Source organism: Melopsittacus undulatus, chromosome Z (genome assembly GCF_012275295.1).
Source record: "Melopsittacus undulatus isolate bMelUnd1 chromosome Z, bMelUnd1.mat.Z, whole genome shotgun sequence".
Taxonomy (NCBI): domain Eukaryota; kingdom Metazoa; phylum Chordata; class Aves; order Psittaciformes; family Psittaculidae; genus Melopsittacus; species Melopsittacus undulatus.
In genome coordinates, this window is record NC_047557.1 from 28,144,850 (window position 1) to 28,172,413 (window position 27,564).

Sequence of the window (27,564 nt, forward strand, 5' to 3'; positions counted from 1 at the left end):
CTCCAAGTGCCTTTCTTTATCACTAGGAGAGTTTAGCAGTGTTCTTTGGCCTTTAATTCTGCTCCCATTGGCAGCTAGCACTCCTTCAAAGGTACCCTGTGTAGGTACTGGCTGGTCTGACATGTTTTTCTTCCTGAGCTTTCATTGCTCAGAAAAAAAAGTCAAGACTTTCGGGGCTTTCTCCATTAATAGCAAAACTCTTTGCCCTTCATGTATTTACAGTTGTGTATATTTTATGTATGTTGTATATGTATGGTGTATGTATTAGTAGTAGGAGGTGACACGATCAGCCAGGCTGTATGGCGTAAGAGCTGCAGGTCTGCACACCTGCCCTTGACCCATTGTGTGCTGGAGTCACCAAAGACTTGCTCAGCTCTCCAGAGGCATCTTTCTCTCATGCTGGCTGGTGAAAGACTGCAAGGAGCTTAGTAACCTTTGGGGTGCTTTGACCTGGTCTGACCTGACTTCTACCCAAAGTCCAGATGGCACAAGGGTATGTCTTGTGTGAGGCATCTGTCTGCTCCCGAGTGAAGCACCAAATCTATGGATGCCACAGAAAAATAGCAGACACTTGTCCCAGACCATGACATCAAAGAAAATCTCATCCTCTAAATTAAGGGGAAAGTGTGAGTTGAAGCATGTGGCAGCTTTCTCCTGTTCTTTGGCAGGTGCTGCAAGTCCTTCCAACTTCAGAAGCATGATGTGGCTTGAGATTTAGGGAAGGTTAACTCTTCTGGCTGTCTTTCCATCACTGTGGCAGGAGTCCTTGTTCTGTATGGAGTTGGTTGTGTCTGTCCCTTCACTTGAACTTTCCCTTTTCCCATGGCTCCTGTTTTTATTGCTAATCTGCTGAGGCGCATCCCTGTGATGTGGCTGCAGCTCAGAAGGACTGTGTGCCAGGGATATTAGGAGGACCGTGGATTCCATAATTCTGTGTATGTAAGAAGAAAATGCCTGAGGCTGCTGACACCTGCAGATTTATGTGTATGGGTGCATGGGTGTCTGAATGAGCAGGTGAATGGCTCTACAAACTCAATGTTGAGTTTTGAGAGGGCAGCTGATAGTACTGTAGAAGCTATTTGAGAGAGGAGAGACAGCAGAAGGAAAGCAGAGGACCATTCTGGTGGATTCATAACACTGAGCACTGAACTGATGGCAGCTGTTGTGCAACTAGATAAAGGAGAAATGGGTCGCAACAGGTCAACCCCTTTGCACATCCATGCAAATTGTGGTAGCCACAGATAAGAGGTAAAAGGGGAAAAGAAAGAGCAACAAGCTTTTTGTGGTTTGGTTGGTTGTTGGTTTTGGGTTTTTTTGCACCTATTTAAGGCAGCAGAAGACCGTCACTGCTGCTTGCTCTTTGGGAAGGAGCTGTAGGACTACAGGCCACTGGAACATCACAGACACAGCAAGGTTGTTTGTCCGATTTTGTGGGTAGCTATGGACAGCTCTCTGTTATATCCTAGCCCATCTGGTCCCACGTTAGGAAGTGTAGTGCATGAGACCTTTCCAAAAGTTGCAGCAGAACATTCTCCTCTTCAGTTGAGCTGCTTGCACCTCAAGGTGACTCACCTTTCATGTGTAGATGTAGAGGCCCCATGTTCCTGGTGCTAGCATTCTTCATGGAAAAATGTTATCACTTGTTATGATGCACTGCAAGTGGAAAGACACTGCAGAGGTTTCAAAAGAAATTGCGCATCAGTGCGTCATAGCACAGCCCTGACAGAAGTTATGCGGCTGGCTGCCTTATGTATTTGTCTCATATGAAATCTGTATCCCAGCAGGGAATGCATTGGAGGATTTTGCATTTGGCTTCTATTTTACATTATGAAAAGCAGAACCATTTGGGAGATAAGTCTGAGGGGTAGGTCAGGCTTGGGCTATGATTTATCAGAACTGCTGGCTTTTCAGTGCCAGTGGTCTAAGTTCTGATTTTATCAAAGACAAAAGGATTTGAAGAGAGGCCTGCCCAGAAGCAAAATAATAGCAATCATAAAATCTCATAAAAATATGGAAGTTCAAAAACTGTGAAGTTTTTTTTGTGTCATTGTGGACTCCTATGTACAAATCTAAGAGGTGCTCCCAATGAAAAAGGCCAGCTGGCTTGTTTCTCATTCAGATAGGGCTGTGGGGCAGAAAAATCAGATGCAGGAGGCATAAAACATTCTGCTAATAATAAATGGGTATAGTTCATTGATGTGAGCAAAATGTCAGCAAGAGCTGAATGGGGGCACTGTGTAATTTAGTGACCTGGAAGGGTCTGTGGTTGCAGACAGCTTTCATTACAGCTGCAGAAGTGAAACAGAATTGCATTGTAAATGGTTGTAACTGGTAAAACCGATCATTTGATCTAGTGTGTAGTACGCTGGAAGCTGTTACCATGACTCTTGAGAAGCTGGTAAATGCCTGTATTCATTTTTCAGATACATAACCAAGATACACATACACCAAAAGATGCAAGACAAACCAGGCAATGCCTGCCTGGCATCCCTGTTAGGGGTGTTATTTCATATGTGCCTATTGTCCTTGCTGCTTCATCTCCACATGGTAACATGATACTTCTCTATGGTAGAGTTAAACAACAACATAGGAAGAGCAGGAGCTCCTTGCAGAAGGGATCATTATGCTGTGAATGCTGTGTAAGGGTTGATGCAGAGCAGGATAACAGGGATGTGAGGTAGAACCAGAGCTGCAAGGATGGCAGGATTTATAGTTGCTTCCTTGTTAAATATGTAAATGTGTATTCACCATGTAGTTAGACTTTTCGAGCTTGTGGCCGTTATTGCTGTGGCTGGCTCAGCCAGGTAGCTGATGCAGCGTGCCAGAGTGAGCTTGGTTGTGATGCGATACCGACAAGTATCTTCCTTTTTCATCCTCACAAGTGTCGCACTAGACAGCAGAGTGAGGAAAATGGGATTTAAAACATCCCTGAGAAGGCCCCTCCCCCTAGGGAACAGCAGGGAAACAGACATTTGTGGGGACAGCCTGTGGGGAGTGCAGATGGCTGGCCTGCCGTCTGTTGGCACTGCGGAGTGCAGGCAGCAAGTCGTGAACAATCCCCTCCTCCTCCTCTTTTGCCAGTGGTGTGGGAACTTGTTCTCCTCTGTGGTTCTGTAGCTAAACAGAAGTTAAATTTGGGTATGAAGGATGGGCAGTGCCTTGCTCTGCTCACTCAGAGGTAGCATGTGGGTTTTTGAGATCCCTTGGCTGATCATCAGGTGCTTTCCCTGCAGCAGCTTCTTTTGGCTTTGTGGCTGTTTGTCCTTTTCCAGAGGCATGTTCAGAAAGTGTCTCCCTCCTGCAGGAAACTGGCTGGAGAGGGGTCCTGTAGCTAGTCTTTCTGCTTCCAGGAGGTTAAAAGAGACTTGGCACACTGATACAATATAAGAATAATAGGGGGCTGCAGACTTAGCTAATGTAAATCATCACCAGGTCACCTGATGCTGTTTGAGGACTCAGAACATCATCTTAACCTGCAGTTGGCTTTATGTCCTGTTCTGCAGTCTCTGGTGTATGTAGGTGGTGATATCAGGCTTTGTGTGGAAGTCAGTCCATATGAGTTTCTACCAAACATCCAGCCGTGTTTCCCTTTTAGCTCCCCCCTCTTCCTACTTACTACTCTGTCCAACCTTCAGGAGTAGTAGCTCATCAGCAGGTGAAATGTAATGGTCTTCATGGAGCCTCCTGTCTCATAATGGCTTCTTGTTTTCTTTTTCAGAGGGGCGGATGCTCATTCAGGACATCCCTTCCATCCCCAGCAGAGGGCACTTGGAGAGCACGTCTGATTTGGTTGTGGACTCCACCTACTACAGCAGTTTTTACCAGCCGTCCCTGTATCCTTACTATAACAACCTGTACAACTACTCCCAGTACCAAATGGCTGTGGCCAGTGAGCCTTCCTCAAGTGAGAATGGGGGTACAATTGTAGGGTCGGCCATGAAAAACAGCCTTCGAAGCCTCCCAGCAACTTACATGCCAAGCCAGTCAGGAAAACAGTGGCAGGTATGATGTTACAGAGGTGTTATAGGGAAGAGTGAGATGGATGATAACCTGTTTTTCAGGCCTAATTCTAACCTCCTGTTCGCTGGTTTAATGGCAGTGCAAAACCAGAACCAGATTTCTGGGTGGGATTAGGACCCATGTTAGGAGAATTAACTGTGGCAATTATGATGGAGCACAATGAAAGCAATGATACAGGTATAGATAGGTTGCCACAAGCACAGATGAAGGCCACGCACTTGATTTTGTTTTCTGAGTTATGACATAGGAGATAATGAGCTGTTTTCTGGAGAAGGAGTCCGACTGGATTACCCAGAATAGCATCCTGGAAGCTTCAGTTGTCATTTCTGAGAGACTTTCCTCTTCAGGAGCCTGTTCTTTTCTGTCATTCTTATCCAAGGCCCTGAACTGACCCAGGAGACTATGCTGTTGTGCAGTGGGCTGATCACTGTCAGTTGAATGTGACATGGCATATTATGTTGTGATAGTGTCAGCTTCAGGGCTTGTTATTTCAACTAGGGGAGCTCAGTTTACAGGCTGTGCCTGTAACTAACTTCATTAGTTAGGGTATAAAACCAACTGAGCCCTCTCACTCTAAGACTTGATAATTGTAGCTTCCAACTTATTACTAGCTGGAGACTGGAAAAAGTAAAAATCTGCCAAGAAATGGGATTCTTGTCAAAGTAAGTGCCGCCATTTCTGTCACCCTGAGGCTGTTTGGTCTTGGGCTGCAGTGGTGCTTCTCTGTCTGAGATTGAGCTCAGGGAGTGTGCACTGTCTGAGAATCTGTATGGCCCATGTTCCTTGTCCAAGGGCAGGAGAGGGCAGATCTCTTGTGTAGAGCATCAAGAGGGGGCAGGCTGCCTTCTACAAATGCTGTGTTATGAAACCATTCAACAATGAAAGACTAAATGTCCACCAAAACCTACTTTCTGAATGGAACACATGGGATGGCCCCTTTGCTGACAGAGCATTCCTGTAGTAGTTCTGGCACAGGAACCAACACTGAAAGAGCATTTTAACTTCTGATACCAAGGAGCTGGAACTAAGACCAGAGTAGTTACGAATACTACAGCAGTCCACATCACCTTCAGTGAGGTTTTCGTATCATTAGACACTTTTTTCATGGAAAAGTCTTTCTGAAAGATGCAGAGGCATCCTCTCTAGCTACTGAATTTGATCATTAGACCAGGGTGAGAGTCAAGGCAAGCTTGGGGTAGGATTTTGTGTGTGATAATAAGGTGAGATGCCAGGGCTGTTTCAGCTTTTCCATTTTGTTTTTTTTTGGGTTAACTTGGCACGTCATAACAGAGTGTTTCAGATGAGAAGTTATTCCTGAAGTTTTTGCAGTACCTAGCTTGAAAGAGACTACTGCAGGCTGATGCTTGGAGACACTGTCACAACACAAATGAGGGGGAGCAACATTTGTCTTGTGAAATTGATGTTCTTGCGGGTGTGTAGTCCCACACTTCACCATTCCTCCAGACAGCAGAGATGTCTGTGATTTTACTTGCTTGAGAAAAAGAAAAGTAAATTGAAGGTATTGACTGACCTAGCACATAGTGTTTGAGGAAGAGAGACGTGAGGGTGTGTTAAAAAGATGTTAAACTGTTAAACCTTGGACTGAAGATGGTGTCCTCTCAGTTCTGTTGTCATCTTTTGTCTGTGTTTCGAGACTAGACTGTATATGTATGAAGTTTGGGGCTAGAGGGTTCATTGTCTCACTGTGAGATCACCTGTTTCTTGTGGGACCTTTGACAGGCGTTAAAGAAATAAAAGCTATAGTAGGTTTTCCATAGATTTTTCTCTTCAGTCACTGCAGAATCTGTTAAGAATCTGGCAGAATCTTCTGCTTAAGTGCCACTCAAATTAGTGGGGTACCAAAAAGCTAATTAAGGAAGAAATGTTGTCAGAAAGGACTATTTCCCTTGCACTCTCAGGCTCCAAGTGCTGTTTGTTCTGTCCCACCTTGTGCAGCATATCACAGAGTATTCACCTCTGAGTGAATGAACTAGATTTACCTCACCTGCAATTTTAATTTCTCCTGGCCAAACCTTTTGGGGTCTCTCAGTGCTGTTCTGATGAGGTGTTTGTGCAGAGAGACTAAAGGTAGGGCTTTCTGGCTGCAGTGTGACATCTGCCCAAGCTTCTACATAGCCTAAAACCAGGATGTGCCTCTCCTGTTCAGAGGGAGAGTGTAGTTCAAGGTGTTGTGTAATGAGGCTGTTTCTCACAGGCTGATCTGCAAGAAGGATTGTTGTTGCTGGAAGAGTTATAAATCATGGGGTTTGCATATTATTATGACAGCATTACATTGCACAAGTAATCGTAAAAAGTTTTAGGGAGAGCCAGGCTAGATAATGTTCGAAGATGCAGTGGTGCCGAGGTTGTAAAACCAGTGGCACTGAAGATGGTCTGTTGTAAGGGGAACGAGCTCTTAGCTGCTGCACATGGTTAAACATCGATTCTGCACATGGAAGTTTACCAGCAACAGATCATCACAGAAAGAGTGTTAAATGGAGATGAACGAATTAGTTTGTCTGCCAGGCACAGTCAGGAGTTACAGGAGAGTTTCAGAGAATGATCCGCAAAGAAGAATCAGACCTTGCTTACACATTCAGGGGAGTTTTGTGGCAAACCCATGCAGGCTGATTCTCCAAAGGAAACACGTAGGTGTATCTACGCAGGGATTTTCGTTGGAATGCCTGTATTGGTTGGGTTTATTTCTTTATATGTACGGGATTTCTTAACCAGTCTTCCAGGACGAGAGTCTCCTCATGTGAGCAGTAGTGCCATAACTGTTTTCACTGAGGTTTTTGATTTTTGCTTCTTTACCAAAATTGTACCTGTACAGTGTTTGCTATAACCAAATCAGAGTAGCTGGCTAGCTGTGAGTCACAGGAGGGCTTCTTTGCATAACCTGTGTGCTCAGTGGAAGGTATCCTAGTTTGAAAACATGTAGACAAGACCTCTGCCTTTTCCAGGTTCTGTTGGTAGAGGCTCACTTGTCCTGAAGTAACTTAAAGCAGACAAGGAGAATTGCATAAGATAACTTGTGGATGCAGACAAAGCCTTAATCAGCCCAGCTGTCTGCTGTTTCAGAATTCAGGGAGAAAGGGAGGAAATGTGTGTGTGTGTGAAGGATGGGATGAGGATTAATGCATCATTAAGCCTTGGCAAATAAACGGAATCACTGAATCTTTAATGTAGATTAATGTCAGATTTCATTAGTCTTTGTTCTTTGCTGAGGCTTGTGTATTTGAGTAGATTCATAGAGGTGCAACTTTATTTGTATGTAGGTTTTGTTCATTGGTATACAATTATCCTGGAAACCTATCCACTGTGATTTGTAAGCATAATGAAGACAATAGTTTTGGTCAAGAACCCTTCAGTCATTATATCCTGCTGCTTTTGCCAGCTGTAAGGCAGGTAGTCAGATACATCTAGTGTTAACACCTGAAGAAAAGGCAATGCTCTGTCACAGAGAAAATGCAGCAGATGTGGTGATTACTGTGCATCTCCTTTCACTCAAGGTCTCTGTGAGTGTCTGGACCTTCCCTTGAAGCTTTCATAATTGCACATTCAGTCCAATTAACAGTTAAATGGATTCACCAACATTAGTACTGCAAGTCAGAACATTGTGGTATACAGTCTTCTGAAATCAATCTCACTGCAACCCACTTTAGGGGCAGCAACTGCAAAATGGTGGGGTGACTGCAGTCTTTTCTACCACAACAGAAGTAAAACCTGTATGGACATATCCGAGTCTAATCAGGTTTCATTCTCCAAGCTAGCCATGAAACTGCCGGTGTGTGACTCACAGCATAAGGATTCTTGTGACTCCTTGTGAGTCCCATGTCCTCTGCATGAAGTGTTAAAACTCTTATGACCGTTAAAAACCTGCAAGATACAGAATGCGCCCCACACCTGGGGACCAGTATCTGTGTTTTCTTTGTTACTTTGGTAACTCAAGCATCCTTCTTCAGAGAAAGATTAAGGCTGGCCAAGAGATTTTGGACAAATTTCAGAATTTCATATAATTTCTGTTTCGTGCTCTGAGGTGGGGTTTTTACTTTTTTTTTTTAAATGCAGCTTGACAAACCAGTATTGTCATTCCCTAAACCAATTTAGAGCAAACAACTGAAATAAATATTTGCAAGAGTCAGACTTGAGAAATTTTATGATAAATTTTAACATATTTTCTAATATGGGAATTTTACTTACTATTTGGCAGTGAAAGAGTTAGCATTGCTGGGGTAGAAAACTGGTTTTTAAGGATTTATATAAAAGCAGCAAACATAAAAACCTACCTTTTACTAAATCCAGAAGAGTGTGTCTGTGATAGGGCAGCTAGCAGTTTGAATTCTTAGGAATAGCTGTTTGCTAGTAAAAAAAGATTAATTTTTTCAACTTCCACAACCTGTTTCTAGTTTCTGGCATAGTTTTTCCTCCAAGAAGCCTGGACTTCCTACAGGTCTATTGTGTGGTGTAACTCTCCAGAAATAGGTGTAAAATGTTTGTTTGTGTAAATATATAAACATACATATATAAACAAGTCATCTGACACAATCCCAATTTTATGTATAGGTAGTGTATTATATACTGTATTCATAACATACCCTTCACGCTACAGATTTATGCTAAAAGTATCCTAATGTTTCTGACAGCTCATGTGTGACATGAATGCAATCCATATTTCTTGGAGGAGCTAATCTAAGCTGTTTATTTTCCGATACTGCTGATAGGGCTATATCTCTAGGTGTCACCACAGTTGAGATTCTGATGGTAACATATTGTTTATGGGTCACTGCCTTTGTCTAAAAGAATAGGTTGGAACAGAATAGCAAAGGTTAATTAAGTTTGTCTATCAAGGAGGGACAGATATAGATGTCTCTTGTATTTTCTGTGCTAGAATCAAAGTAAGTCAGGGCAGGGTATCATAAACTCATTTTTAGTTCATGCTGGAAAATGTGCTTAGCTGGTTTTAGGAACAAAACAAAGCCACTTTGGGCAGCACAAGTGCAGTAGTAGTTGTATGGGGTCAGCTCATGGGCAGCAGCATCACAAGGTGAGAGAGTAGAAGCAACCCTCGTTTACAGCTGGGGATACTGAGGCAGGGATGTGTTAAGTAACTTGCCCACTGTCACACAGCCTGCAGATGACAGTGGAGATTCTTGATATGTGGATTCCCACTCTGGTGCCCAGTGGATGCCTTGTCACCTCTCGTCAAAAAGAATGACATGCGAATTCTGTTGTTTGCAGTCAATGACACATAAATGCAAAATATAATTTTATGCCCCGTAAAGCTGGCTTTATTGTTAAGATCAAGGCAGAAGGAGCAGGCTTTGTTAAAACTTCTAGCAGAATTTCTCTGGTGTTTACATAGTTACTGGTACTGGTTTAAGCATCTGTTGGTGAGTCATGGGTGAGACAAAAGGATGAAAGGTCTGGGTGAAGTGGTTTGGCCCAGACCATGGGGCACACTGGTGGCAGAGTCAAAGGATAGTACTTTGTTCTCTTCTTTGCTCTGAATTCTTTGCAGCCGTTTTCATGCAGGATTAGCATCTGCAACCTCCTCCTACTTGCCCTTTTGGGGGGAATGCATCACATGGTCCGGATCAACTGCAAAATGTGAATGTACTGCTAAGAGTAATGCTTGCAAGGAGAGTGGAGCTGGCAGCTTCTGAAAATGAAAGAACTACCTGGGAGGTATTTTGTCTGAATAAATCACCTGGGAAGGGCAGGACTGTTTTCTAGTCTTCAGAGCTAGAAGGAGAACTTTGTGCCTGCCTCCTTGGCTCTTCCTCCATGAAGAAGATATGTAGAGGTTATGCAGATGCTGCCAGGAGCTTGGAGAGGAGGAGCTTTATGTTGCATTTCCACCACCTCTTGAGAAAGCTTTTACATGGGAATGGCCTGAACTGATGCAAGAGCGTTCTCTTTTCTTTGTACTTCCCTGTCTTTTGCTGTTTTTTGTCACTGTTGGGCACTGCTGTAGTGACAGAAAAATACTGCTTCCAGCTTGCATGTTTGCAGACAAGCTGTAGCTGCCTCTATGATTCCTCAGTTTTCAAGGGAACAAGGAAAAAAATTTTGCTGCATGCATGGTATTTTAAACAGGCCATATTTATTTGCTCATGAGTTCTATGCATGCCACTGTTGCTTGAAGTACATCCTGTAAGAAGTTACTGTGTGCTGTGTTGTACAGTTTAGGGGAACCTGTAAATGTTGAATAGGCCACAGGTGTTTCTCCCACTGAAGTCAGTGAGGTACTTGGTGAATCAGTTCTGCTCCTGGGGCAGGGCACAAGCAATGTGTGGCCGGACAGGGATGAACTGTAAGTAAGAAATGTGGAGTTCAACTCTGGAGCTCAGCTTGCTCTCTGCAAAGAGCAAGTGCATGCCCTTCCCCTCCCCAGGACTTCCTTAGCTAAAACATGCCTTGTTCTGGTGTGTAGCTTGCAGTGATGCAAACCGGAGTGGTTTGTGGGACCATCCAATCCCCTACCTGTCTTGGCCTCGCTGCAGGGCTGGAAAGAGCGAGGGAAGCAGGAGAAGACACCAGAGGGCTAGGTGCTCATACTGTGATCCCTTCATGACCACAGTGTTCCTCCCAGACAGGACCCAGGGAAGGACCTGGCATCTGGCTGCGACATTTGGAAAGCTGATTTGCCCTGATTTAGAAATAATATGAATATTTCACAGCCTCCCCTTGACTGTTTTATCTCCCTTTCTGGCACCCAAATATATGCAGGGTCTGTCAGGAGCTGCAGGGGTTAATACAGAGCAAATGCCCCTTTTCATGGGGTAGTGATCTCCTAAGCCCCGTTTTTAATGCGGTGCTAAGGTCAAGAATTTTTACAACTGTTTTTTTTTTTATCGTTACTGTAAAATAGAACTGCTAAGCTCTATAAAAAGGAAACCTAACATTTCAGATTTACTGCAGTGTATATTCTAAACAGTTTAATAAAACAAAACCAAAAGCTTTCAGATTTCTTCAGCGATTAATACACCGCATATTCTTTGCAGAGCCAAGCCTGTGGCTGTCGGTCGAACTGTGGTTCGTAGACTTGGTGTGGGTAATAAGATTATAAAACATGTCTCTTGCTAGCCAGCTACCACACACTAATAATAATAGTAGTGATAATTCATTGCATCCAGAGATTTTAGGTGGGTTGTTTTTTTAAGAAATGGAGAAAAACCCCAAGAAAATGTTTGAAAGGAAACAGGTCACTGCATCCACTCCAGAAGGAGAGAAAACATGCACGTCATCGTTTAAGTCCTAGAATGTGATCCCTCCATTTTGTTACAGCTGAAATAATGCTGTCTCCTGTAGGAAACCTTCTCCTCATTGTCCGTGTACACACATGCACTTGCACAAGGGAGAGATGGGGATATGAGGACTGTGGCTGCTGCCTGCAGTCCTACCCAACTGAGAGAGAGAAGATAGTGTGTGGAGAACAGCAGGCAGAGAGGAGTTCACTAACATTTTTTCCTCCAAGTACATCTAGAGCTGTTGAGCTTTGTGGATGTGCAGATGCAAAATGCCCTTTGGACCAAGTTTTTGGGCAGTTCATGTTGCTGATCCATAATTTCAGGGTGGAGGCAGCCTGGGTTTTGTTGAAGAAGTCTGTGCAAAGCACAGATGCCTATTTCCAAGAGAAGGTTGCCTTTTCAGAATAGCAGAGGGATGTCAGTGGCTTTTTCGATTTCAGGCTTCCTTGGGCTGATACATGACATTTTTTTAAAACGAATTTACTGTTTATTGTGCATGGAACTTGAGTGCATGTTGAGCTTTCTCTGCATGCATAGAGTACACATGGTACAAAAATTACATTTTAATTATTGCTTTAAATTACAGTAGAAAAACTTGCACTTTCACAGACTGAAAAAGCATGTCCTGCCAATCCCTCAGTTGTGTGTAAATACATGTGACTGTGCTGCTGTCAGAAGATGGGCAGAGGTGTACTTTGCTTCCTTGTAAACAGCCATCCCTCTCTCTTGCCACTTCATCTTGCTGTAAACCTGGCTCAACACAGAAAGTGGGATATTGCCCTCTGTCTCAGCACCAGCAGGATTTAATGTGACTTGAGCCACATTATTTCCACCTACGCATAATAAAATTAATATTGAGTTATTCAGGGGGCCCTAGGAAAACAAGGGATGATTGCATTCTGCCTTCTCACTGGAGGTGCCGGTGGCTCCTTCTGCCAGGACAGATCCTGGGTATCTGCTAGAGTGGGGCAGCCATCCAGGACAGCAGGTTCAGGTTCACTGCGTTCACTGCTCCCCAGCTCTGAGCTTCCCAGCCTAGGAAGGCCTGAGAAGCAGGGCTTCATGACCCACCACCTCAGGTAAAGCTCCTCTGGTTGAGGTGTGATGTGGCAGGAGAGGCTATAAGGCATTTCTGCTTGTGAAGATGATGTCTAGTGGCATAGCTGGATGTACATTACTGTTGGCACTGCTGCCTTTATACCTGTGATTTTTTTCTCTGCCTGGAAGCTTTCCATATTGCAATCAATTGCTGCCAAACAGACTTAGGGAGAACAGGTGGTATTACTTTTCCTGTTGAAAATCGTGATCTTTTGAAGTGTTTGGCTGCATTTTTTTGGAGTGCTATAGCCACATTACATTGTAGGGCTTTGGAACAAATAATAGTAGATGGTAGTTCTTTCATAAAGCAAAAATCTAAGGAGATCAGGTTGGATTGTATCACAGTGTTGGAGTAGGCTAAACCTTGATTTCTGAGTGCTGCCAACTTTGCTGCAGGAGATTTGGTCTGGTGGACCCTTTGCTAACACAGTGGACCTGCTGGCTGGTCTCCAGATGTGGCTCTGTTAAAGGCTTCTCGTGTAGTCTGTTCACAGCTTGGTTTCTCTGGGTAAATCAGGAAAATATTTTTCCATCTTACTGGATCACAACAAGCGATGCATCTGTGTGTGTATATCACTGCTTGGGTGCTGTGGAGTGTGTGCGAAGGGAGCCAGTTGGTAGGGCTGTCCTTCTTAGGCACCCCATAGGTCTCTAGCAGAGCAGTTACCATCAGTCTTAGAGTGGTTGTTCCCTGGGGAGGTATAAGGATTCGATGGACACTTTACCTCTGATGCTGGCCAGGTATGTGCTGTTGAACAGGTCTAGAAAGCTTCTCATTGTGTTGTCTGTGCCACAAGCAGAGGACTTGTCACAAGGCTCCTTGCACTGAAGGATGTGTGCTTGTGTGCCAGGTGCAGCTCCTGCTGAGGTAAGGTGAATGAGCCAGAGGTATGCCAGTGCTGCTGCTGTTGCTGCCAGGTCACATCCCATTCCACACCAGCTTGCCCATGTCTCAGCAGTGTGGGCATGCTGTCAGACAACCAAAGTGAAAACCCAGAGTATGTCAGGATTTTACTTCCATTTACACTCTGTGTGTGTGTGGGGCAGTGGGGTGCCTGCCTGGCACTAGGGCTCAGCTTTCACAGGCTGCTGTTGGCTTCTCTCTACAGGTGAAGGGTATGGAGAGCCGCCATGCCGTCAGCTCCCAGTACCGCATGTGCTCCTACTACCCACCCGCCTCCTACCTGGGGCAGGGTGTTGGTGCTCCCACATGCCTCCCCCAGATCCTGACCTCTGAGGACATACCCTCCTACTCGGAGTCAAAAGTGAGAGGTAAGTGCACACACCAGGGCATCTGGAACCACTTTGCCTTGGGGCAGGCTCCCAGGAGGTGTGGGTTGTGTTGGGAAGAAAGCACAGCATCAGAAAGCAGACATTTACAAAGTGGTGGCTGTTTGCTGGGAGGCTTGTGGCAGTGTCGGGCTGTTGCTGTACAGTAGTGAGACCTTGTGCTTAAGAAGTCTCGTGGTTCAGGAGTGCAGTTAGTTGTACCTTTCTGCTCCTGTGTACGTCTCTAAGCTGTATGAAGAGTCACTTGAGGTGCTGTCTTTGATGCTCACCAGCAGGCTGCCTCACAGAAACAAAGAATTATCTTTGCCCCAACCACAGAATTACCTTTTCTCCTCAAAAATGCTCTCCATGATTTTTCCACAAAGGCTCCCACCGAGCCTTTGCTGTCCTCTTCTTTCTGAGCCATGAATGGGAACTGTTCCTGCACCTCAACAGTCGTGAAGCCCTTTGCAGACTTCCTTCCTTGTTCACTTTCTAACTCATCACATTGTGTTACTTGATTTAAAACTACTGCAGATAAATTCTTCTTTCATGGTCAGGGCTTTTTGGCTCTCCTAAGGGTTACTGTAGTCTGCAGTAATTTCCAGGTGAATTTACCCTCACGTTTTGAGAATGTTTCTCTTGCTTTCTTGTTCCGTTGCTCCAGTAGCTGGTTGAGTGTACTGCAGGTGTTAACGTGGCCTGCTGGAGTAGACCAGCTCCATTAAGCTGCTTCCCTGGAACCGAACAGTAACTGATCCTAGAGAAATAAGAAATAAAACAGGGAGAGAGTAGGGTGATGCTACTTCATATGTTCATATGTTTTGGAAGGTTAGGTGTGTATAAAGTCGTACCTGTGGCACTGAGCTCTTGAATTCAGTAACTCCAACCATTTTATGTTGAGGAGGTGGCTGCTCTTTCAGAATGGCTCTTTTCTGAAAGTCTTCCAACTACCTGTGACATATCAGATAGATGAAGAAACAATTCATGGTGTGATGAAACTTTACACTTTTCCTCCTTCTCCAGTAGTTCTAAATGGCTTGGAGAAATCAGTGATCCTTGGTTCATTTTCCTTCTCTTTTCTTCAGTTTTATTTTTTTCCCTCTTCTCTGACCATCAATGAACAATGACGTCTTCCTTTCTGCCCATTGGTCAGAGAAGCAGTTGGCTTTATGCTCAACTGTGTTTGACACTTTTTCTTGCATCCATCACTACTAACTCACTAAGAAGTCTTGCCAGTCGAGTGTTCTTACAAATAGACAAAAGACCTTATACCCTTTGTTCCCAAATGCACTCCAGTGATTTTTCATCACTCTAGAAAACGTTGTGTGCAATGTGCCACTGATTTTAGACTGCGTAAATACTGTATTTTCAATAATCCCTGACTGCTTCTCTAGACAGTATTCCACACACAGATATTGTTCCCTAAGTTACACCATCAATCAGAAACCGACAAGCAGTGAGATGTAATTTACTTAGATCAGACAGCATTTTCCAGACTCTAAAGAAGTGCTTTTCCATAGCAGGGAGCTAGTGAGTGAAAGAGGCACCAATATTTTTGTGAGAAACTTGAACATGTGAGCAGGACCATACCCATTTAATATGTTTCTTAGAAGCTTCTTTTTCCCTATGCATTTTCTTAAGGAGATGGTTACTTTTATGTTTTCCATCTACAGACAAAACAATATTCTCAGGCTGTTAGTCAATGATTCACACTCTCATAATGTTTTTCTTTCTGGGTGCTTTTCACAGTCCTCAGAGGTTTTGAGGTTTTTTACTCCTTTGTCATCAGTGTGAGGGCTGAGTCAGCCAGCAGGCTGTGAGCAGTGGATCCTGCGTGTTGAGCGTGGCCCATTCCCTTCCCTTCTCTTTTTTTTCTTATGTTCATAGATTTTAAGTCCAGAGGGAATATTAGGATCATCTAATCTTGCTGTATAGTGCAGACTGTAAAACTTCCCCTGACAACACCTGGAGCAAGCCCATAACTGATAGGTTTTATAAAGAAGATCTGTGTGAAGACTTACGTATTGTTAATCCAGAAATTTTACAGGAAGGTATAGGAGAGCAACAGGTCAGAATAAGAAGTTCATCTTGCAGTCAACTTTTCAAAACATCACAAATCTGTATCTCTAACAAAAATGGTTACTAAATTCCCAGGCACACATCTGGGATGCTCTGACAACATGTGCAGTCTGTTACCCACACTTCAGTTGTAACTTCAGCTTTGCAGAGGTTTTGTCAGCTTCTGTGTTATCTTAGTGTTACAGTCAGACTCTTTCATTAGTTCTGTTCTGTTAATTTAGCTGCCTGCTTAGACCAGTCATACTGAAGGGGAGATGAGCTAGCAGACCACTGATGTGCGCTCTCTTGGTTTTTAAGAATGAAGCAAAGTTCTCATGAAGCTTCTGACATTTGTGCATGAGATCATACCACATCACAATGTGTTGTATATAGTGATGGGCTAAATTTTCTGAATGGCAAAACACCATCATTCAACCTCCTTGGAATCTGAAGTGGTTCTAAGTAAAGTGGTTTTGCTTCCAACTATGGGGAACTGCTGCCATTCCAGCTGAAACTGGAAAAAAATTAGGAGAAAAAGAAGATAAACCAATGACAATTGGCAAAAGAATGTTTTTAGAGGGCTCTCTTAATTCACCAGATTGTAAGTTCTATATAGTAATTTCTAGGTAGGAGAGGGATTTTGTACTCTCTGCGTGGAAAAGTCTTTTCCTCTCCTTTTTTCCACAAAACCAATGAGAGAAAAAGATGTATGAGACGTTGTTATCAATCCATGTGCATGAAAAGCACGCTTTAAAACATGCCTTTCTTTTGGAAGAAGCCAAGGTGAGAGATCTTTGTGCAAAAACTGGACGGATTAGAATGTGGTCACAACAGAGTATTTCATCTCCAAAAGTCAAGAAGCCAAGTGCTCTTTGATTGCTGTGGGACAATGCTTTTTTTTTTTGTTTGGGTGTTTTGTTGTTGGCTTTTTTTTGGGGGGGGGGTTGTTTGGGGTGGTTTTGTTTGTTTTTTTTGGGGGGGTTGGTTGGTTTTGGTTTTTTGTGGGGTTTTCCTTTTTGTTTGCTTGGTTTCTTTTAAGGGGCCTTTTCAGGGTTTGCTCACAGGCCTGAATTGGATAGCACCTTCCACTGATTTTGGGTCAGCCCATCCTGCACTTAGGTTTGTGAAATACCTGCACGAGACCTTAGCTTTAGAGAGCTAAGGAATAGACCACTCATTCCTGGCCACTGATTCCACTGAGTAGAAGTTGAGCAGTCACGTGTATGGGAGTGTTTTCCAGGTTTGGAATAGTGGCACAAAATTTAACATTCAAATAGAAGGATGCAAAGGAGAAACATCCCTGTATTTGCAGACACCTTTGATTTTAAAGTAGTTATCTTGACTTAAAGTTGGCATGGAATAAAAGTTCTGCTTTGTCATTATTATGTGAAATGTTGAGGTAATTATTCTGTGTGTCTGTGTCAGTGGTGAAGGAGATGGCTTGCACTGAAAATGTTGCTGTAGCTACTGAATGGATTTGGATTTTTTGTTTTCTCAAGTGTGAGGATGGTTGGAAACACAAGTAATGAAGCACTGTAGCCATGCTGTATTTGCAGCCTGAAGCTCCTCCCAACACAAATAAGAAAATTGATAAAAAGTGTTGATTTTGATATGGAAAAAAACTAGCAGTTTTGTGTAAATCATATTGTGAAGGGGAATATTTCTGGTAACAGGATTTTTGTCAGCAGAACAGCTTCCAACACTTCCAAAACACTTTTTCACTGTCCTTTCTAGAAGCTGAATAACAGATATCTCCAGCTTTACAGTTGTGGAAGTCAAGGTGGCACAGACTTTTCCAGGGTCAGGATTTAAAGACTCAGCCTCCTGTCTCTCTGCTTAAGACAAAAAGTTTCATTTTGGCAAAAGCACCACTGGAATGCAAGGAATGCCATGTGTGCCAGGAACATACAGCAGAGGCTGATGTTTCTTTCAGACCAGGTTATCATGCACCATAGTTACACCCCTTTCTGAGGTTTCCTACATAGAGTATTTTCGCATGAGCCTGTATCCTTGAAATGCCACAGAAGATGCTTCAGAGCCACAGATGGCACCTAGCTGTAGGATCAGAGAGGTCAAGGAGTCCTGATTTGCAACAAGTTTTTGAGACCATGTCCTTGAACCTGAGCTGCTTTCTGCAGACATTCAAGTTACACATATGGCACTTCAACAGAGCAGCCTGGTTTGGTATGGCTAAGGAATTACCCCGTAGAGCAGGGAAAAGCTTTGCACCTCTCTGCTCTTTATTTGCAGCCAGCTGAGAAGATGCACTGACAAAACTATGCTAATAAAGCAACTAGGAATTGAGACAGAATAGTAGAAAACAGCGCAAATTCTCCTCCATCAGAGGGATAGAAACAGTCTGCATAAGCTATAGAGTATCTGTTTCAGTCCCAAGATGTCCAAGTGGTGTTGAAGTGTGAGACGTGGCACTTCTACTCCTTTTTGCGCACTTCTTCAGTAGAGTATCAGCTGATATTTAACTTGAATTTGGAGGGGTTTCAGCCACAGAGTATGTGGGGAGGACAACATTTTGCTCCCAGAACTGATACAGTGAAGCAATATTTAGTCTTTGTGTTTTGTATATGTGTCTATCTGTGCATCTTTTGTTTAAAAACTGACCTGTATTCAAGAGTATGCTGTCCTTAGTGGTGAAAGAACAAGCAGTGTTCGATGAAAACTTGAGACTATATTTTCCACTAACTGTCCACCTTATACCAAACTCCTAGAAGTAGATTTTGAAGTAAGACAAAAAAGAAGAAGGGGTAATCTAAATCTGCAGATTTTTTACAGTCAGTTCAAGGGAGTCACTTGGACTTTACACAACGGTTTCCTGGATTTTGATGTATTCGTATTGTCCCTTATACACTTAAAGTCCTGATGGCTGTGCCATGTGTGGCTTCCCTTGGGCACTCATTGCAAGGATGGCAAGCGGATTTTATACTGCACTTCTGCAAGCCATGGTTTACATTGCTTGTTGAGCCTGTTCATTGCAACATTTTACAGATATTTTTAGGCAGGTGCCCTTTTAGCATATCATTTTCATTTTCTAGAAAAAGTTTAATTTTGGGTTTACCTGACTAGATAGTTGTCGGGCTTGGGCTTCTTTTTTTCTTTTAAACAAGCAAGTTGATAACCCTGATTTGTGACATTCTTATTAATACTTCATTGTTTAATGTTACATATTTCATCCTGTAACTGTAGCTATCAAAATATATTTGAGAATGGAAAGCATATTCAGTATAAGCTCTGATAACTCATTTTTCTGTATATTGAAATCCTCCTGTACTTCATTGGTCTATGTTGTAATTGAGGTTGGATTGGTGAAGATTTGACCGAAACTAAAGTAAATTTATACGGTCTGCAGAGAGTTTCTGAAAAGAAATTAATGTAAGTATTTGCTTACATCCCATTCTGCTGCAGTTTGTTCCTGATTAAAAGGCCTATATTAGTGTTTCCTTCTCTAAATGTAACCTTTGTAAAAGCACACAGTACTAAAACATGTGCAGCAAAGCAACTTTGCGTTGAACAGTTGTGGAATAACAGTTTTCATTCATAAGTTTTGCTGATTCATGCCAGGGTGGCTGATGAGCCCTTGCTGTTTGTTGTAGGGGAAGCTGCTGCAGGAGCAGCTGGACAAGCCCTGTTGTTGATGTCCGGATATTTCTGAACTGAGGCCTTAGTGTCTCCCAGGAGGACTGCTAAGCTGTCATGAAACTATGTGTCAATGCTTTCATTTGTCAGTGCCCTAGCAGGAGAGAGTGGGACATCCTGAACCCTCAGGAGGTGCATACATCCACAGGAGGTCCATACACCCACACCAGCAAAACCACATCCACCAGAAGGGGGTCAGCCTGGACTGTTACAAAGCAGTCAAAGAAAGGGTTAGGGTGCCGATGGTGCAGCAGGGAGCAGGCACTGTGGCAAGTGATGCCACCTTGACAGTACACCAGAGAGTGCATGTGGTAGTGATGGGTCCCATACTGGGCATCAGCATCTCTCTGCAAGACTTTGTAAGGGTGCAGTGCCATGGGGTAAGTAATGGCACCGTTTGCTTTCCCAGACACCTTCCATCTTCTCCTTTATGTTTTCTAGTGGATAACTGTCTTGCACAGTTATCACCATTTTAGAACCACATGTCGGAGACCAGGGGTTTTTACCCACTGTACCGCTACCAGTTTGTGTGGGATTGAGGATATTACTATAGCTGATCGAGGAGGTGGGGTTTTTTTCCTCACACCTTAAAAGACGTTGGATACTTCACTGCAAAAATCCACACCATCAGTTGAGCTGCTTCCTCTTATGCCCAGTGTGGCTTTGGCACTCTTGGTTTTGCTACCTCTGGACACAGAATTTTTCTCACTGGAAGCAGAAATTGTTATCAATAATCAGTATTAAAACCGACTTTACCATAAAGTGCTAAAACAAATGAAGACTTCTTGTCAAGGTGGTAGGGATAACAGTGTGCTTACCCAGGCGTGATTTTGTAATTGTAACAAACAGTGATACTGCTCACCTCTTTGCTTTGCTTTAATGATGTGCAGATGATGTGCATCCTCATGACTTGACTTGTTAAGAGGAGAACTCACTCTATTCAGCTGTCGTCTTTTATGTGTGTGAGGGTCTCTGTAGAGCACCTCAAAGTTAATGCCAGCTTTGCAGCTCAGATGAGGGTCTCCAATTGGGTTAATTCTTCTGCAGCTTCTTCTGCTTCCAAAGCAACCCTCTGCAGATTCTGAGAAACTCTAGCAAAAGAAGCATTTGCTGCTGACCTCTAAAGAAAAGGGAAAATGAAAAGTCAAAATCCGTAAGGTTCTGTACTGTAGAGCAGGGAAGACTGGCTTCACCTCTAGCAAGGAGGCAATGAGCTGAACTGTGACACTTTGCAATAGGGTATTACAGTCCGTGGCACTGCTCCCACACCAGGAGGATCGCAGGGAAAATAGAGAAGGGTAACATCTCTCCCCACTACCATGCTTGCATACCATGGGTAGTTTCCTTTCTCTGTGCATTATACCCTGTCACAAGGGTAAACTTCCGCAGAAGAGCTTTCCCACAGAGTGTAGGTAAAGGAGCTGGGGGATATTCAAGAGCTATCTGTAACTGCACAAGATACAAGGGAGTCATGGTGTGTGAACAAACAGCTCATCACTCATTCTCCCCATTTTATAAATATGCATATTTACATTGCATGTGCAAATAATACCAGCACACATTGCCTGCACATGATGTATGTAACCCTGCAGGGCAGGGTAGGGGATGGATACCAAGACTACTTAATGGTCTTTCTTAATTCAGCAACCATTAGCGTACCTGTCCCTCAAATGTTTTTAGTTCTGTGCTTCAGTGTAACCAATGAGTTTATTTCCAGTGCTCCTCACAGACATGGCTTAGGCCAAGTACAAGTTGAATAACCTTCAGGAAAGCTGTGCTGTCCTTCTCTTGGCCGCTGTCTTTGAAAATTGCCTGCAGAGTTAGTGAGCAGGAACAGTTAAGATTTACAAACAATGATGAAGCTTGTCATGCATCTTTCACCATTCATCATCTGGGTGCCGTGGCTGGGCGGTGAAGTGTTCTTCATAAAAACCAGCTCAGTGTGAAATACACCTTGCAGCAATGTTTACTGCTCTGAAACTCGTCAGCAGCCCTTTATAGTAAATCCAGATTGCGATGTGACATTACAGTATATCATTGCAGAGCGCGCTGGGGTTTACACTAGGAATGAGTGCAGTTCACACCAGATGAGATGTCGAAATTGAATTATGTAGGAATTTGGCTGTTATATGGGGATAGCTTTTGTTTTCTGAGGACTGAAAGTTAGCTTTATATATATAATATATATAATCTACACATACCTGTACTTGTGTGGGGGTGCCTATATCAATATAGAGATACATATACATGGATATATGGATACACACATGCTATGCAGATATTCTATATACAAACACTGCATATGTTCAAATACAGATTTCTGTGGTGGGACTCTTGTGTTATTTTTGTGCTGTTTCTTAAAAAGTAGTTCTATATTCCGTTGAAGAGCTGCATTTTAACATTAGTTTTTCAGCAGGGTAGCCTTTTATTTTCAAAACATCCTCTTGAAAATACAGTTTGTTGGATATCATAGTTTTATGATTCCAGGCTAGCAATACAAAATGAGAATTTTCCTAAGTGGTGTTTGGTTTACATTAGTTGTTCTGGGGGTTTTTTTGTGGCTTTTTTTTTTTTTTGTAGGGTTGTTGTAGCAGATCCTAACACTGGATTTCTCAGTAGCAAAGCCAGAGGAACTGTGAGGTGAATGTCACATACAGCCAGTGTCCTGCCTTTGGGAGAAGGGGATACATGTGGGTGCACCCTGTGGGCAGGCAAGCTCTGGTGAGGCAGGGTGCTGTGGAAGCAGCTCAGCTGGAGGAGGTCACTTTTGAGATGCAGATCTGATACAGCCTGCTGGTCAACACTGAAACAGAGCTAAGGCCCATTGCTGGGGTTTGGGTTGGGTGGGATTTTGTTGGGTTTTTTTCTTTTCCTGTGAAATGTCTCCCAAATCTTGAAACATGAGACTTTGAGCTGAATATTTGGGGGAAATTTACCCATAAACCTTAAAATACATAAGCTAGAGAAGTTGCTGGTTCATCTGGCTGTGTGCTGGTGTTTTCTCTGTGTGTTTTGGTCCCTCTAGCTGCAGCATGGACATGGGGTCATTGAGAATAGGATAAAATAGTAGGTGCCTTTGTCCAATTACATAAGTAGGAAGTTGGTGCAGAATATAACTACATTTTGTCTGTGAGTAAATTGAGGCTGACTCTGGGAGAAAAACCTGTTGGCCTGTCTAGTTGGTAGCCTAAAAAGTATCCCTGGAGTTAAACAGCAATAGCCACATGAAGTGGAAAGCACTGTGTTGATGGGCCTACAGAGAAGGACAGTAACTTGCTTTAGTGAATGTTACATACTTCAGTGGCAGTTAAGTGGTTAAAAAGAAACGACAGAAAAGATCCAGGATAGACCAGCAAAGTTTTTACATGCTTCCTGTGATGGTACTTCAGTGCTGTACTGCAAAACCTGGAAATTAAGTTATATGTCACTGTGTGTAGTGCTGTGACTGCTTTGTCTTCTGTGTTTGAAACAAAGCTGGCATGCTCTGGGCTTGAGTCTGATGTTTTTATCGTTGCGTGGCTTTTCAACCAGAGGGAGAGGTGGAATGTTTGAAACACTGTTATACTTGCTTTTAGATTTCAGAGACCTTTGCTCACATATTAAATATAGATCAGAAGTGGAAAAGGAGTAAGACTGCAGCTGATACTAGCAGAGAGGAGGGATAGCAATACTTCATTTGTCCTCTTCAGCTGTTTTCATCTCCGGTAGTTTTTTTTGCTTTGAATGCTAATCCTGCAAAGAAATCATAGTTCTGTAGCTCAGAACAGTTTCCATAAATGTGCTTACTGTTACTGATTTTATTTAGTTGATTTACTCGGTTTTTCTAAAACAAATCTGACACTGTAAAGTTTACTTCTCAGTCTGCTGCAGCCAGATAAAGCTTCAGATTCACTAATCATGTAAATACAGAGGCTTCCAGGCATACCAATAGCATTCTAGACTGTTTGTATTCATAATTAGGTTAATAATTCCGTATTCATCTTTCTTGCTTCTATACCAGAGGCTTTAAAGGGTCCACTGTGGTTTCTTAGGGATGATGGTAGGGGGAGAGGGTAGAAATGTTAAGCATTATTTGCAATTTTTTTTTTTAACTTTATCCTTTTATTTTGAGAGGGGAAAATTTGGACATCTTTTATCTTGTGGCTTGAATTAGAGAGGTGGAGAGTAAAGCGATCATTTATAATGTAGTGGTTTCAGGTGCCAGAATGTTGGCATATAAAATCAGTGGGGTGTATTTCTTCACAACCTTGACTGCTTTATGTATCTATTCAATTTCTAGTAACTTTACTAAACTGCAGTCTTCATACATATATATGTATATGTATATAGCAAGTGGTGCCTTGACATGGGGATGTTAAAATAGCCTTAGGAAGCTTGAGGCCTTAATGAATATGTACTCAGAACACTGTTGTAGAGCTTGTCACTTAATTGCCTGTTCTTGCAGGTGACTTACTCCTCTTGCAATGTCTGCCATACATAGATTGAAAGAGGCTGTCAGGTGTTAGGGCAGGAGTTGGGAAAAATAATCCAGAAAGGTGCCACATTAACACTATTATTTAGTGCAGTGCTAGCATCCTGTTGTTGCTATCCAGACATCTCCAAATCGGAATTAAATGGGTAAGTGCTGGCCTGGATTAAGGGAAAAAAAAAAGTAGCTATTATGCCAAGTTACTTAATTTAATTTTATGTTGTTTTCTCACATACTTACAAAGGTCTAAGGGTGGGGGGAGTAGTATTTTGTTATGGTGATCCTGCAAGGAATCACAGCAAACTTATCTGTAAAGCGCTGTAAAAATTGTCCAGGAGGAAATTGCTTGGAGTAGGGGAAAAAAAAACCCACACCACAAGTAAGCTAGCAGTATGTTGGCTGATTGTAATGACTGTCTTATAGCATCCAGGGGTTGTCAGTCATACCTTAATGTTTATAGAAGTGAAAAGTCAATGTGTAGTTGTTTAATTTGACATGACTCTCAGGCTGAGAAAGTGTAATCGCTGGAGGGGACAGTTAAGTAGCTCTGCTCCCTGTCAGCCTGTCTCGCTCTGACTACTGCACTAAACGCTTTCCTGATGAGCGATAGATTTGTTTAAATACCAGGATAATTGCTAGCTACAGCATCCAGCACTCTTTTAATGCCTTGTACTACATCTGTATTAGCTCTTGCCTGAGGCTGTTTGAGGTTCCTGCAGAAGGCATGTACCTTCAATTACACTGTTCTGCTTCGGGTTTTGAAGGGCAATTGTTGCAGAACTAAATAGGCTATAATAAATTATATTTCATTTCTTCCAAACCTGTTGAAGTAGATCAGACATGCAAGTGTTATAGCTGCTTTCTGCTTGTGATATTTTATTAGTCTGCCATGCCGAGAACACATAAAGAGCTATTTAGACAAAGTCTTTTTCACTTTAAAAAATGCAAAAATACCAGACTCATCCTGCTACACTGGTGCAAAGCCAATGAACTTGAAATGCATGCTATAAAAGTATTTGCTTCTACACATGTAAGTTCCTATCCAATGCATACTCACACTCGTTGTGTATAATCAGAATAGGAAAAGGGATTCTGCTTTCCCCTCTGTAATTAGGCAGGTGTCACTATTTTCATTAACTGCGCTTGGGTTTTTAAGAAGACCTGAAGTGTCTCAGTGGTTTCTGCCAGGGAGGTTGCCTGCTGATTCCTATGAGCAAGGGCCAACACCTCCCCAGCACTTAGATCCCTGCAGTGTACCCCACCTCTGCTGCACAAGGGTCTACCCAGCTTGGCACCTGCAGGTTGGACAATGTTATAAAAATTTATCGCAAACCGGATTTTGTCCCAATTGATTTTATTCACAATTGATTAGAAATTTAAGAGAGGCAATAAGGAAAACAGCGCTGGGTGCGCAGGGGAGTCTCCGCTCCACCAGCAACGCACACCGGGATCTTTGGAGTACAGTCTCTTATGCTTCTCAGTCTTGGGTTTTAGCCAATCTTGTCTTCTTTACCCGAATGTCGACGTGGCCCCTTTCCTTTGTTCTTTTCTTGTTTGCTGGGGTCTTTCTCCGGTGAAGACGTTGTTGAATTTTCTTAGTAATGTATTAACAGAAAAATGCTTACAAGCTTAACCGTAGTCTTAACATTTTGTTCTATACCTCATGTGGTTATTTGCCTAGTACCCAAGTTTGCAACATCCTGTAACAAAATGTATCTCTTGGTTATCTAATCTCCTTAGGCCAGTCAAACCGTTAAATGGAAGTTCCCTTTGAAAAACAAAGCGATTGATTAGGAGAGATTATCCCCTTTGTTTCTCCTTATTGACAGGAGTACTTATGATAATCACGGTCACAAAGGAGGGCTGGTTTCACACGAAGTGCAATGGCGACAAGGACGCCTAAATTCCTGACACGAAACATTCCTGTATATTTCACAGACAAGAAGTGGGAAAAGCAGGAAGGAAGCATCTGTGCTCAGATGGGCGCGTTACATCTTGCTTTAAAATCTGTGAAAGGGATTGCAGGGGGAGCATTTATTTTTGAAATATGATTGTCTTAAAAGTCTTAATTTGTTGGGATTCATTTTAGTATGTGGTCCGTAAAGAGTGGGTGCCAAGTTAACCACATAAAGCAAACAATTGTGATTTTGTTTCTTCTTTAATGCTGGCATTTACATCTTTGTGTTTATTTCCTGCTTTTTTGTAATTTTATGCCATCAGTTTTAAAACTCTGTGCCTGATGTTTATTTTGCAGTATCTGTTAAATCGGTTAAATTTGACAAGTAGAAGGCTTGCATAAGGCCTGAATCACACCCGATACAGTGTGGCTAACATGTTTATTAACCCCCAAGCATGGCACTAATCATGTCATAGACTGCTGAAAGAATGTTTTTAGTCCAGTTTGTCACTGGTTTTGTTTCCTTTCTGGACATGAAAGAAAAAGAAAAATCAATGAGCTCTCTCTCCTGTTCATTTATAAATCATTTTCCCTTTCAGGTTCTGTCTTGGAGCAGTTGCAAACACTGCAGGGAGTGTTTTATTTTCCCACCTTGAAACAACTGATTATGCTAGATTTTTTTTAGCAATTTTTTGCATTGACTTTTGGCTATATAAAACACATTTTGATAAATTTCAGTCTGAGCCAGATTTGAGCTAGATGTGTACCCTTTAATACAGTTTAAAATTTCCTAAATACTCTAAATCAGGACTCTTCTCATCTCAGTTTTTGCTGTTCCCTCTCTTGGATAAATATGAACTTATAGCTCATAAAGCTGTCTCTACCAGCTGTGTCAAACATTTCCTGCTCCAACTCTTACCTGAGTTACAAGTGTTCCCAGGGACTTTAATTCTGTGGACTTAATCTCTAATTTTTCCAAAGCGTAAATGGTGTATGTAGGTTTTTGTGAACAGAGTTTGCATCAGAGTGAACCAGCTCTGGCTTGCTGTATTCTGTTACATGGATACTTTTGCAGGGACTAACCCAAACGAAGTTGAAACTGCCTGAACTAAGTAGTTAAGAAGGAGCAAGGAGAGAGGAATGTGGATTGGCCTGGCCCCTAGTTTGAAGGTAATTGCCCCTCCTCAACCATGCGGCTGACCTCTGTACCTCTGACTCTCAACTGTCCAGCTTGGATCACTTCATCTGCTTTTCTTGCTGCATTCAGTTGCGGTGTCTGTCAGCTACATGTGTGAAGGAACACTGCCTGCCCTGTCCTCCAAGTGAGTGAAAAAGCCTTCTTTGACAGGTACTCAGTCATTCTGTGAAGTGCAGGTTCCTTGCAAACCCTGCTCTCCCCTCCCTCAGCACCCCTTGTCTGTGGTGGGTTGCATCAGGGCTGTATGAGGCAGCAGAGAATGAGCTCCACTTTTTGCTTCCCTTCTCTCTCTTGCCTTTATGGTGGTGAATCAGTTTTGTATTGACAAGAGTTGCATTCAGCCCTTTTGAAATTAATTGAGGCATAGCATTGGAGTGGTCCTTTTGAAGGCAGGCAGCCTTCAAACCAGCCACCAGTAGCTGGATTGGCCCTCTAGACCTGAGGAACCTGTCCTAAAACTTTCACTGTGGCAGATGACAATCAGAGAGTTCTGCTTTTCTGTTTTTTTATGTGTTCATTTTAGAACTCTTCTGCCACTTGAAAAACATGATTTAAGGTTCACTTTCCTGACTTCAGACCATGGTGAGCAAGGGCAAGGGAAGCACATGTTGAAAATAGGTCAGATTCCAGTAACCTTAGTAAGGAAGGA

At 42.8% G+C, this 27,564-nt stretch overlaps 1 protein-coding gene across 2 annotated transcripts in view; it reads left to right on the plus strand.

The window, feature by feature from the left end:
• The window catches only part of DMRT1 (doublesex and mab-3 related transcription factor 1), a 56,137-nt gene that overhangs the window by 17,889 nt on the left and 10,684 nt on the right, over positions 1–27,564 (plus strand). For both annotated transcript variants that reach the window (XM_005155015.2, XM_005155016.2), the window contains exons 3-4: positions 3,719–4,002; positions 13,481–13,643. In XM_005155015.2, the coding sequence (XP_005155072.2) occupies positions 3,719–4,002; positions 13,481–13,643 (447 nt within the window). The remainder of the gene's footprint in view (positions 1–3,718; positions 4,003–13,480; positions 13,644–27,564) is intronic.